Raw genomic sequence first — 13,344 nt, 5'->3', positions numbered from 1 at the left:
CCTCATGGACTAGAGATTATAGCTTGGTGTCTAAACTGCTACTGCTGCTAAATCACTTCAGTCGTGTCCGACTCTCTGCAACCCCATAGATGGTGGCCCACCAGGCTCCCCCGTCCCTGGGATTCTCCAGGCAAAAACACTGGAGTGGGTTGCCATTTCCTTCTCCAATGCATGAAAGGGAAAAGTGAAAGGCAAGTCGCTCAGTCGTCTTCAACTCTTTGCGACCCCGTGGTCTGCAGCCTACCAGGCTCCTCTGTCCATGGGATTTTCCAGGCAAGAGTACTGGAGTGGGGTGCCATTGCCTTCTCCGGTGTCTAAACTAGTACTTTTAAAAGACTTTTGTGTGGGTCACATGTAAATTGATCAATTGTATAGATACTTTCCCCAGCAAAATGCATATATACAAAGAAATACAAAAGTTCAGTTCAGTCACTCAGTCGTATCTGACTCTTTGCAACCCCATGGACTGCAGCATGCCAGGCTTCCCTGTCCATCATCAACTCCCGGAGCTTGCTCAAACTCATGTCCATCGAGTCAGTGATGCCATCCAACCGTCTCATCCTCTGTCATTCCCTTCTCCTCCTGCCTTCGATATTGCTCAGCATCAGGGTCTTCTCCAATGAGTCAGTTCTTCGCATCAGGTGGCCGGAGTATTGGAGTTTCAACTTCAGCATCAGCCCTTCCAATGAATATTCAGGACTGTTTTCCTTTAGGATTGACTGGTTGGATCTCCTTGCACTCCCAGGGACTCTCAGGAGTCTTCTCCAATACCACAGGTCAAGAGCATCAATTCTCTGGTGCCCAGGCTTTTTTATGGTACAACTCTCACATTCCTATATGACTACTGGAAAAACCATAGCTCTGATTAGACAAACCTTTGTTGGCAAAGTATGTCTCTGCTTTTGAATATACTGTCTAGGTTGGTCATAGCTTTCTTCCAAGCAGCAAGCATCTTTCAATTTCATGGCTGCTGTCACCATCTACAGTGATTTGGGAGCCCCCCAAAAATAAAGTCTGTCACTGTTTCCATTGTTTCCTCATTATTTTCCATGAAATGATGGGACTGGATGGGATCTTAGTTTTGTGAATGTTGAGTTTTATCTAACTTTTTCACTCTCCTCTTTCACTCTCATCAAGAAGTTCCTTAGTTCCTCTTCCCTTTCTGCCATAAGGGTGGTACATATTTGTGGTTATTGATATTTCTTCCAGCAATCTTGATTCCAGCTTGTGCTTCATCCAGCCCAGCATTTTGCATGATGTACTCTGCATATAGGGCTTCCCTGATAGCACAGTTGGTAGAGAATCCACGTGCAATGCAGGAGACCCCAGTTCAATTCCTGAGTCAGGAAGATCCGCTGGAGAAGGGATAGGCTACCATTTCAGTATTCTTGGGCTTCCCTTATGGCTCAGCTGGTAAAGAACCTGCCTGCAATGCAGGAGACCTGGATTTGATTCCTGGGTTGGGAAGATCCCCTGGAGAAGGCAAAGGCTACCCACTCCAGTATTCTGGCTTAGAGAATTCCATGGACAGTCCATGGGGTCGCAAATAGTCAGACACGACTGAACCACTTTCACTTTCACTTTTCACTCTGTATATAAGTTAAATGAGCAGGGTGACAATATATAGCCTTGATGTTCTCCTTTCCCAATTTGGAACCAGTCTGTCGTTCCATGTCCGGTTCTAACTGTTGCCTCTTGACCTGCATACAGTTTCTCAGAATGCAGGTAAGGTGTTCTGGTATTCTGATCTCTTGAAGAATTTTTCACAGTTCGATGTGATCCACACAGTCAAAGGCTTTGGTGTAGTCAATAAAGCCAAAGTAGATGTTTTTCTGGAACTCTCTTGCTTTTTCTATAATCCAACAGATGTTGGCACTTTGATCTCTGGTTCCTCTGCCTTTTCTAAATCCAGCTTGTACATCTGGAAGTTCTGGGTTCGCATACTGTTGAAACCTAGCTTGGAGAATATTGAGTGTTATTTTGCTAGCATGTGAGATGAGTGCTATTGTGCGGTAGTTTGAACGTTCTTTGGCATTGCCTAACTTACGAAAGTTAACATGCAATAAAATGTCAGTATATATGTATGGATCCCTTGAAGATTTATAGATCTTCTTTTTTAAGCCTGGAAAGAGACAACAGCAGCTGGAGGACATTTTGAATAATCATTTCATCATTCAGAAGTGCACTCCGCTTATCTGAGAGTATAAACTGGAGTAGACAGAAACTGGCCCTCATAACGCCACCTCACAGAAGAAGTCAAAAGACATCATTGATTCATTCATTCAACCTGACTAGTTACAAAGTAGCAGACCAAGTTCTGATCCAGATCATGCTCAAAAAGACTGAAATTTGTCATTCTTTTCCCCTCCCTCACTCTCCTTCTCCAGCCCCCAAATCTGTACTCTCTTCCCAGATGAAGGGAATTTCACACTTGATGATCTTGGTGGAAGGCAGACAGCTTCTTCCATTAGACAGAAAACCTTGCTTCCTAAATATTCTGCAGGTAGAAAGAGGCTGAGGCTCCACCAGGCAGGTTACCGCATGCTGGATGGACTCTTCCTTAGGACATGGTGAGGTGCCACAGAGAGACTGGAACTGCACTGAATGCCTTAGGCACATATGGCACACGGGGCAGAGGTGGCAGTGTGCTGTCCAGCTGTCAGAAGCGGCAGAGAACAGGTCTAGCCCAAGGTCCATTGTCCAGCATCAGGGCTGTCAGTGTTGCGAACAGTGGTGTCTGTGCTCACCTGCAGGGGAAGAGGTTCCTGTGTGGGACCCCACCTGGGTGGGGTTGAGGATTCTGTTCCCAGCTGTGGCCTCAGGGCGGTTCAGTGGTTTGCCCTAAAATAAACCCAAAACCACAAGTGTGCCTCTGTCTGTTACATTTAGAACAATTTGAAATTTTTTTTCCTCCATACAAAACTACCTAAGAATTCCATGTAGGGAAATCTCAGAGAGCAAGGATTCAGAGACTTTTCCTTCTGCTTTATTATGATTGATATACAATATTGAGTCAGTTTATGGTGTACTATTGTTGATTGGATACACTTCTGTACTGCAAAATAATCACCACCATAGCTTTATCTGACAACCAAATCATGTCACATAATTACCTCTTCTGTGTGTGTGGAGTAAATTTAGATCTACTCTCTTAGCAACTCAGAGATTCTCTTTATGGTGAACTGAGAATCATTTCCTAAATTTTCAGCCTGGTGATAGCACATGGCAGAAACAACATGTAACTCCCACCAAATGTTTTGTCTTTTTCCTCTCAGGAAAAAAAACATTTAAATGTGTGTTTAAGACCCCTCCCCACCTTAATCATTCTCTGATCTTTAATGTCAGTGGATCCCAGTCTGCTCAGGACTGCTTGTAGAGCTTGTTACAAAATACTCAGGAGTCTTCCCAGATCCACCATCTACAGTGTAGGCCACAGAGTCCGGGAATCTATTGTGAACGAGCCGTACAGGGAGGCTGTTGCACAGCCAGGTGGGAATCCAGATCTGTGTTCCTGCTATGAAATGTGTGATCTGAAGATCAGCACCAACCATGTTATAAGTCTATTCCAGACCTTCTGTCTCTAAGAGGAGTGCAGGTGAAGGACATTCCCTCAGGTCCTTCAGGACCCCTTTCCATGTGCCATCTAGATGTCAGAATGGTTCCGTCTGTTCAGTTGTGTGGTCTGATCAGTTCCCATAGCACAAGGGATTCAGGATTCAGTCCTTGTCCCTCTGCTTCTGTAGCCAATTCTCCCTCATCTGTGACCTCATCTGTTCTCAAGGCTTTAAACATCATTTATATGGTGTCACCTCTTCCATCTATTTCTCCTGTAGGTTATCTCACCTAAACCCTAGACTAGTAAACCCAACTCAGTTGCCACTTTCCTAAACCAAATGCTGATGGCGATGCCTCCTCAAATATGCTCCTTCCAGAGTCCCCTCATTTCCACAGTAGGTGCCCCACATGCTTACTTGCAAATCTCAAATTTTGCGGTCCTTCTTCACTCTTTCTCATAACTCAGATTTAATCCACTAGGAAATGCTGTAAAATGCATTCTCAGAACAGATCAAGAATCCACTCACCACCCTCTTCCCTGCTCACACCCCAGACAAGCAGCAGCCTCCCCAGCCTGGACCCTGCGCTGTTTCCCTCAGGCTCCTCTGCGCCTCCCTTGCCCTTCACCTCCTGACTGCGCAGCAGCCTGGCTGATGCTTCCAGAGAGCAGTCACAGCAGGTCCTTCTCTGTTCCTATCATCCTATAACTCCAAGCTTACTGAGAAAAAATCAACCCCTTCTAATATGCTGGAGGCCCCCAGGATCTGGGATGGCCCACAGGATCAGACATGGGATCTCAGCGGAATTCCTTTTCCTTCAGCCCCAGCTGCCTCCTGGCTCTCCCTTGAACACAAACACTCTCCTGCCCGCGTGCATTTGCCCTGGAGGCTCCTCTGCCTGGAGAGAACCTCCCCTAGCCCTCCTTGTGGACATTCCTTCATGTTCTTCACAGCTTTACTTAAAGGTTACATTTTCAATGAGGCCCACTGTCCACCCAATAACACAGCCACCTGCCCTGTCCCCACACACTTATACCCTGGATCACCTACATCAGAGCACTTACCAGCCTGTATGGGAAACACTTCCCTCACTTACTAGGCTCATAGTCATGCTCTGCCCCTTCCCCCTGGAACACACCGCACATGGCAGACAGGGTTTGTCTGTTGTTAGTTCACTGAGTTCTCCTAGATGTAAAAAGAGTGTGTCGTGTCTCTGTCACACAACAAATATCAGTTCACTGAATGGTCAGTAAAGCGCTTCCCTATTCCAGAGATAGTATCTTTATTGATGTGACCTGAGGCCACATGCTGTCTCAGGGCAGTTACAGCACAACATCCATTTGCATTGACTCAGTGCCGCCTGTATTTTACTCACAAAGGCTGATCTCCCTTCCCTCCCCCACCAATCAGCCTGCACACCACACACAAGTCTCTTTATCTCTTCAGAAAGGAAGATCCTTCGCTTCCAGCTATACTCAACCTGCTATGGTTTTATTAGACTCTGCTTTCTAAATCCATGAGTTGAGATGGAAGCCAACAGTAGCCTTAGAACATGTAAGGGCAGATAAGGGCAGACTGCAGAGAAGAGAGAAACCCAGCAAGAATTAAGTCAAGATATGAAACTATTGGGTCCCTCCTCTTTGCAAGTTCCATCACGTGGTTCCTTTAAGAAGATGAAGAAAAGTTGGAAAGAAGAATCCAGCAAAATCTCTAGAAGGAGAGTAAGAGTTGGATGGCTCTGAAAATCCTCTCTTGACACTGAGAATCCTGTGTGCACAGACCCCTTGAGCTTGTGGGGACAATGACAGGCAAAGTGACCCCTGCTGCTGTCAGAGATGGGGTCACCCAGAGAAGAATGAGACCAGGACTCAACACATGAAATACAACAGTCATTACACCAACAACAAAAATAAACAATAACTAAATAAGCAAAATATAAAAACATTCAAAAAAAGATAGGAGCTAAGTATTGGACCAAGGCCTGATCCTAGGGTAACTGTTTAAGAAACGTACCCTGCCCATGGTCCTGGAGATACAACCAGGCCCAGGCGACTTCTGAGTCCATGATCACAGGTCCTTGGTGGGACAAGGATTTACTGAAGGGACAAGGACAAAGGAATGGGGAAGAGGACCCAGTCCAGGAGTGACCATGGGCGGTCCATGGGCAGTGCATGCATGCCCACCAGGCACTGATCGCTGGGCACAGGCCCTGTCCACACTCAGCTCCTCACAGCCTCCGCCTGTCCCTCCTGCAGCTGACTCAGCACAGCAAATATGGATGGATCTGGAAGGTTCTCAGTGTTTCAATTTATTTCCTGTTTCAAACTTTAGGAATCCTCACCTTTATTATCCAATCCCCCTTCATGGCACCAATTAGAAAAAACAAATTCATATATACAGATTTTATTTTCAATAAGGAAATAAGATATCATTATTCAGTGCATATAAAGCAAAGACAGGGATAGACATGGTCTAGCCTCATCTCTGAGGGAACAGGACAGTGGATCAGGGAAGAGAACACAGGTCAGGGTGGGGAGGGGCAGCAGTGGGGAGGGGCAGCAGTGGGCATGGGTGGGCCAGTCTCCCTAACTCCTACGTTATGCGAATAGGAGCACAGACACATTCAGATGCAGCTGCAGAAAGAGGGGTCTGGGGATCTGATGTCACATAGCGGGATGAAGCATCACTCAGTCCCCATAAGGCAGGTGTCTCACACTGTGAGAGAAAAGAATCAGGAACCAGTTCAGGTCAATCATGTAAGGACTGAGATTCTCCACAGTCCCCCACATGCTCACATGTCCCACTCAAAGATCTCCGCCACCCAATATGTCCCCTCTGCCCCATCCCCCTTCCAGTCTACACACCCCAGGGTCTCACCTTTAGGAACCCTGAGAGACACATCAGAGCCCTGGTCACTGTCACTGCCTGGGGGGGAACAAGACCAGGACGTGGTCAGAACCCACAGGAAGAAACTAGAGAAGGAACTTAGAGGAGGGTGAGCCCCCCATGGCCTCCTGTCTGCACCCACACAAGGGTCTCAGGAATCACCCCCTCCACACTTACCTGAAGCCTGGATATAATTCCCTCCTTTTTCACCTGTTAGAAGAAAATACAATGTGAGAAGCCAGAGAGAAGACTGAGTCATGTGATGCTAGAGGAACCCCTAGTCCTGGACCCCAGAGAACTTTCTGAAACTATGGTCAAAGCTCATGCTAGGATCAGGAACACAGAGAAGGGAAACGTGTAAGGACTGGACCAACTGCCCTCATGGAGGTCTGTCCTCAGCAAGGACCTCCCCTCTGACCTTCAAGTGCTGGAAACCTGGTTCCCAACTGGAATTAGGAAGGAGAAAATTTCACTTTCATTTTCGCATGTGCTTTAGAAAGGAAAATCAGATCCAGACTCCACACGTGTGTGGAGGGTACTTTCCAGTAACCAGGCAGGTAAACGTCTACCTGGGCTTGAAACCCCCAGTGAGACAAGAAAACTCAGGGTCCTCCCTCCCTTCCCTACCTGAGCGCTTCTTCCTCCAGATCACAGCTCCAGCCACCACAGCTCCAGTGACCACAAGGAGAACCAGACCAACAATGATGCCCATGGTGAGGAAGGAGGTCTGAGGAGGTTCTGTGGAGGAAAGGGAAGGGGCCCTGACCTCAGGCTTGAGTCCTGACCTTGCTAAACTGAGTCCTGAAGGGCTCCTGCTTTATCTGAGAGGAAGCTCCAGCCCCATCCCCCTCCTTACCCCATCTCAGGGTGAGGGGCTCCTGAAGCCCCTCGTGCTGCACACGGCAGGTGTATCTCTGCTCCTCTCCAGAAGGCACCACCAGGGCCACCCACTTCTGGAAGGTTCCATCCCCTGAAGGCCTGGTCTCCACAAGCTCCATGTCCTGCGTCTGGTCCTCTCCCTCACGTTGCCAGGTCAGTGAGATCTCCTCAGGGTAGAAGCCCAGGGCCCAGCACCTCAGGGTGACCTCACGACCAGAGATGGGGTGATGGGTCACATGTGCCTTTGGAGGGTCTGAGGAGGAATCGGAAAATTCACAGTTTGTGTTACCTCCATAGGTCACTGAGCAGCATCATGTGACCATCTTGAGAAAGGACAGAACAGTCATTTTTTCTCCTAGCTTACTGAGGTATACTTAACAAAAACTGTACACACTTAGAGTGTACTACATGTTGCTTTGATTTATATGTACACTGTGAAGGTAATTAATGTATTCATCAACCTACCTTATGTGTGCTTCTATTTGACAGGGGTGATGAGAATGATTAAGATCAATTTTAAAGTATACAATACAGGATTATTATTAACTATAGTCACCAGGCTGTACATCAGATCCCCAGATGTAGTATGAACTTTTTTACCCTCTGAGCTACAGAACATTCAAGACCATGGTTTTGGAAAAAAACAGCACAAGAGCTAGATAACAGTCTCTTCTTAGAGATCTGTATTAGTCCTTGGAAATTTCTAGAATGAGAGACTAGGATAGGCACTCTAAAAATGTGAAGGGGAGAATATAGACTAAAGGTCCTGACTCTGGTGGAGGTTGAATGACTCAGAAAAGCTGGAGTCAGGCCACCTAAGATGCTCTCAGGGTGAGAACAGGCCTTGAGAGAGAAAGTCATGGATCACAAGATGGTGGCCAGGGTCAAAGGGCACCGCTGACCAGCTATTTCAGGGATGGTTTCCTGCGTCATTCCTTAAGACACTGGATTCCTTGATTGTCCTTCAGAGAAGTGGGGCCACTGGTGACTGTCTTGTACAGAATATGAAAACCCGGGCGGATTTCCTCCCACTCCTGACAAGAACCAGGGGCGCTGTTCCCACAGGGACCCCATTTTCCTCTCCTCGTGGGAAACCAGCTCCAGCCCGAGGGGAGATCAGGGCGGCCCCGCGCCCCTGGTACCTGCGCGCAGCAGCGTGTCCTTCCCGTTCTCCAGGTATCTGCGGAGCCCCTCCACGCACCGGCCCTCCACGTAGTTCCTGTATGCCTCCGCAGCACCGGCCGCCTCCGTCTTGCGCTTGGAGATCTGAGCCGCCGTGTCCGCCGCGGTCCAGGAGCGCAGGTCCTCGTTCAGGGCGAGGTAATCTCTGCTGTCGTAGCCGTACTGCATGAACCCGCGGCGGAGACGCCCGTCCGGCCCCACGTCGCAGCCGTACATCCACTGGAGGGTGTGAGACCCTGACCCGCCCCGACCACTCGCGGTGATTAAACCCAAACTGAAAATGAAACCGGGTCAAGCCCCGCCGGCTCCTCCCGGGCGGGGGTCGGGTGTGTTCCGCAATGTTGGGGTGACCCTCGGACCCGCAGACTCGGGCGACCCCGCCGGTCCCTGGGGATGGGGGTCGTGACCCGGACCCGGGCCCGCGTCGCTCACCGGCCTCGCTCTGGTTGTAGTAGCCGCGCAGGGTGTTCAGGTCCACTCGGAAACTCTGTGCGCTGCCCTTGACGTTTCTCGTCTCCTGATCCCAATACTCGGGCCCCTCCTGCTCCATCCACCGCGCCAGCGGCTCCATTCTCGGATCCGGGGCGTCGGTGTCGAACCGCACGAACTGCGTGTCGTCCACATAGCCGACGACGATGAAGCGGGGCTCCCCGAGGCCGGGCCGGGACACGCCGGTGTAGAAATACCTCAGGGAGTGGGAGCCTGGGGGCGGGGAGGGGTGAGACCCGGCCGGACCTCCTCCCGGCGCGGGTCCCGGGTCCGAGGTGAGGGGACCGGCAGGGCGGAGCGGGCTTAGGGCCAGTGAGATGGAAGAGGTCGAAGACCGGCCCGAACTCCGGAGGGGGAAGAAAAGAGGGGTCGGGATGCAAGGGAGGGACAGGACGGGACCGGGGTGAGAGGGCGGGTCTGGGCAGGGGCGTCGGGGTCTCTCGTTCTCTGGGGTCCTGCCCCCCAGACTCCCGGGCGGTCCCCTCTCCCCTCCCCGCAGAGGCCGTTCCCTCCAGACCCCGCACTCACCCGCCCGGGTCTCGGTCAGGGCCAGGACCCCCGAGAGCAGCAGGAGGAGGGTTCGCGGCCCCATAACTCGCATCCTCTGGGTCTGGGAAGAAGCCGAGTCCTGGCGGGTCGGTGGAGACTTTATAACTGGGATCCGCGGAGACGCTGATTGGTTTTTCTAGAAACTGAACACCCAGTGGCAGTGAGAACTGGGGCCGCATCATGAGTGTCTAGGCAGGAGGGCTCGACACAAGTTGTGAGAGAGAAAGTGAAACTCGGGGAGAAGGGGAATCCCCAACATGGAGCGTCCCAGCCCCAGACACCGCCCTTGACCCTGAGATCCTGAGCGGCTCGCCCACCAGGGACCTGGGACTTTGCCCTGATCCCTCCCCTCCTGCTTGGTAGAATGTTCAAACTACCGAATTATTGCACTCATCTCACAGGCTAACAAAGTACTGCTCAAAATTCTCCAAAATTCACCAGGCTTCAACAGTACGTGAACCCTGAACTTTCAGACGTTCAAGCTGGATTTAGAAAAGCCAGAGGAGCCAGAGATCAAAGTGCCAACATTCCCTGGATCATCGAAAAAGCAAAAGAGAAAACATCTACTTCTGCTTTATTGACTATGCCAAAGCCTTTGTCTGTGTGGATCACAACAAACTGAAAAATTCTTCAAGAGATGGGAATACCACAGCGTCTGACCTGCCTCCTGAGAAATCTGTATGCAGGTCAAGAAGCAACAGTTAGAACTGGACATGGAAAAACAGACTGGTTCCAAATCAGGAAAGGAGTACGTCAAGGCTGTATATTGTCACCCTGATTATTTAACTTATATGCAGAGTACCTCATGAGAAATGCTGGACTGGATGAAGCACAAGCTGGAATCAAGTTTGCTGGGAGAAATATCAATAACCTCAGATATGCAGATGACAACTACCCTTATGGCAGAAAGCAAACTAAAGAGCCTCTTGATGAAAGTGAAAGAGGAGAGTTAAAAAGTTGGCTTAAAACTGAACATTCAGAAAACTAAGATCATGGCATCTGGTCCCATCTCTTCATGTCAAATAGATGAGGTAACAATGGAAACAGTGAGAGATTAATTTTTTGGCTCCACAATCACTGCAGATGGTGATTGCAGCCATGAAATTAAAAGATGCTTACTCCTTGGAAGAAAAGTTATGAGCAACCCAGACAGCATATTCAAAAGCAGAGACATTACTTTGCCAACAAAGGGCCACCTAGTCAAAGCTATGGTTTTTCCAGTAGTCATGTATGGATGTGAGATTTGGACCATAAAGAAAGCTGAGCAACAAAGGATTGATGCTTTTGAACTGTGGTGTTGGAGAAGACTCTTGAGAGTCCCTTGGACTGCAAGGAGATCCAGCCAGTCAATCTGAAAGGAAATTAGTCCTGAATACTCATTGGAAGGACTGATGCTGAAGCTCAAACTCCAAAACTTTGGCCACCTGGTGTGGAGAACTGACTCATTGGAAAAGACCCTGATGCTGGGCAAGATTTAAAGCAGGAGGAGAAGAGGATGACAAAGGATAAGATGATTGGATGGCATCACCGACTTGATGGACATGAGTCTGAGCAAGCTCCAGGAGATGGTGATGGACAGGGAAGCCTGGCGTGCTGCAGTCCATGGGGTCAAAAAGAGTCAGACACGAGTCATGATTGAACTGACGTGAACTCCCCTCCTGCACCGAGAACTCTTTGTCGCACTGTCTCCCCGAGTCCTAGCTTTGGGGCTGTTTGCAATCTTGATTAAAATACCTACACAATCTTACAAATTAGTGAGGACCCCAAGGATAGTGTTTTGTGACCACTTCTATGCATATTTTCCACACTATGAATAATACACTTTAAAGATTTTTTTTAGTTTATTTAGAATAATGTTAATAGCACATTCATTTAATATGAAGAACTATTTCCCCAAATAAACAGGGTAGTGAGAAGCATAGGGCTTTTTACATTTTTTCCAAGTATGTTTCTTGTCTTTTTTACTAGAAGACCACTGGATTTTCAGGTTTGCATCTGCACTGAATCTGTTATTTTGATTGAAGGCTGCTGCTGCTGCTGCTAAGTCGCTTCAGTCATGTCTGACTCTGTGTGACCCCATAGACAGAAGCCCACCAGGCTCCCCCGTCCCTGGGATTCTCCAGGCAAGAACACTGGAATGGGTTGCCATTTCCTTCTCCAATGCATGAAAGTGAAATGTGAAAGGGATGTCACTCAGTTGTGTCCGACTCTTAGTGACCCCATGGACTGCAGCTCTGTGTATGGGATTTTCCAGGCAAGAGTACTGGAGTGGGGTGGTGAAAAAGCCCACACACAAGTAGGAGTAGTATTTTTAAATAATCTTTTCAGATAATTGTGGATGTTCATCTTGGATACAAAAGTAAAACTATACAAATTGTAGTTTCTCAAAGGTTTCTTCCACAGTGGACCTGAAACAATATCATTGACTATTTTATATTCTGTTACTTTAAAATCCATAAGCCTATTTTGCTGATTGAACATCTGTTGTAGTAATGTAAGATTTTTACAAAGTAATACGTTGTTTCACTAAATTATACAGCTCTTTCTGTATCATTCATTCTTTCAATAAGTCTTTTTCCATGAAAAAGAGGTTAGTTCAGCTCACACAGAGTTTTCCCTTGGGCCGTAGGACTTTGAAATGTAGTAGAAGTGCTCGATGTGTACTTCCCATGTCATCACAGAAGATACTTTTAAAATGTATATTTAAGACTGATGATTAGGAAACATAAGCATTTTTATTTATTTTCTTTTAAATAATTTATTTTCTTGAAGGATATTTGATTTATAATGTTAATTTCTGCTGTACAGCAAACTGATTCACTTATACATGTGTATATATATTCTTTTTCATATTTTTTTCTGTTTTGGTTTATTAAGGACAGATAAGAATTTTTAATGTGTCATTCTGGATGTTTTACAGCAAACCTGATTATTAGTTTTCTTTTTTTCTACAAGAAAGTTTTGGTGAAAATAATTACAAGTGCAGCTTGCTACCGTAGTCTCCATTACTGCTGTTATACATCAAAGCAAATGTCAACATAGTGAGAAGTCAAATAATATCTGTGAAAGTAGTTTTCACCTCTGGGATTTCATGAGAGGGTCTCAGTGACATCAAGGGTTCCACAGACCACACTCTGAGAACTACTGTTCTGAGTAAATCAGGGTGTCCCTCAACTGATCCCTGCCTTTGCCTCCTTTTCATTTTGGAAAATCCTTTTTCCTGAGCTGGACTCCCTGCCTCCCAAAACTTAACTCAGGACCGTGCTCCTGGGCTCCTCTAGGAGAGAACTCACCCCATAGAAAGTGATGCCAGAGAGTGTCCTCCGTCTGGGAATGGAGGTCGGGGGACAGGTGTTTCCCCTTTGGAACTGGGAACAGTTTGTACCTGAGGGCGCCAGACATATTCATAACCTACTTTGATTTTGTTACACACCAGCTTAATCTGTATTCATATCCCAGACAGAAATCTAACGTAGTCTCTATGAAAAATAATACTGGCCCTTTCATCTCACGTGGCGGAGAAGCGATGGCACCCCACTCCAGTACTCTTGCCTGGAAAATCCCATGGACAGAGGAGCCTGGTGGGCTGCAGTCCATGGGGTCACGAAGAGTCGGACACGACTGAGCAACTTCACTTTCACTTTTCACTTTCATGGATTGGAGAAGAAAATGGTAACCCACTCCAGTGTTCTTGCCTGGAGAATCCAGGGACTCGGGAGCCTGGTGGGCTGCTGTCAATGGAATTGCACAGAGTCGGACACGACTGAAGCGACTTAGCAGCAGCAGCAGCATCTTATGTGGTCTA

The 13,344-nt window shown here is 47.9% G+C and overlaps 1 protein-coding gene and 1 pseudogene across 1 annotated transcript; both read right to left on the bottom strand.

The window, feature by feature from the left end:
• Positions 1-13,344, bottom strand: part of LOC129645677 (tripartite motif-containing protein 26-like) — a 97,893-nt pseudogene that overhangs the window by 59,435 nt on the left and 25,114 nt on the right.
• On the bottom strand, positions 5,942-9,665 carry LOC129645678 (BOLA class I histocompatibility antigen, alpha chain BL3-6-like). Its single transcript, XM_055570999.1, has 8 exons — positions 9,519-9,665; positions 8,934-9,203; positions 8,462-8,737; positions 7,297-7,572; positions 7,068-7,178; positions 6,618-6,650; positions 6,432-6,479; positions 5,942-6,269 (listed from the first exon to the last, which is right to left on the bottom strand). The coding sequence occupies exons 1-8, from the start codon at positions 9,589-9,591 to the stop codon at positions 6,265-6,267; spliced, it is 1,092 nt and encodes a 363-aa protein (XP_055426974.1). The 5' UTR covers positions 9,592-9,665; the 3' UTR covers positions 5,942-6,264.

The sequence above is a fragment of the Bubalus kerabau genome, chromosome 3 (assembly GCF_029407905.1).
Source record: "Bubalus kerabau isolate K-KA32 ecotype Philippines breed swamp buffalo chromosome 3, PCC_UOA_SB_1v2, whole genome shotgun sequence".
Lineage (NCBI taxonomy): Eukaryota > Metazoa > Chordata > Mammalia > Artiodactyla > Bovidae > Bubalus > Bubalus kerabau.
This window is presented reverse-complemented; position numbering and strand designations above follow the sequence as displayed.

Bases quoted from the DNA above. Each gene is read 5' to 3' on its own strand.
- LOC129645678 (XM_055570999.1), bottom strand. From the start codon at position 9,591: ATGCGAGTTATGGGGCCGCGAACCCTCCTCCTGCTGCTCTCGGGGGTC. The intron at 9,204-9,518 runs GTGAGTGCGGGG...CCCCGCCCCCAG, and splicing joins CCTGACCGAGACCCGGGCGG to GCTCCCACTCCCTGAGGTAT. The intron at 7,179-7,296 runs GTAAGGAGGGGG...TTTCCTCCACAG, and splicing joins GCCCCTCACCCTGAGATGGG to AACCTCCTCAGACCTCCTTC.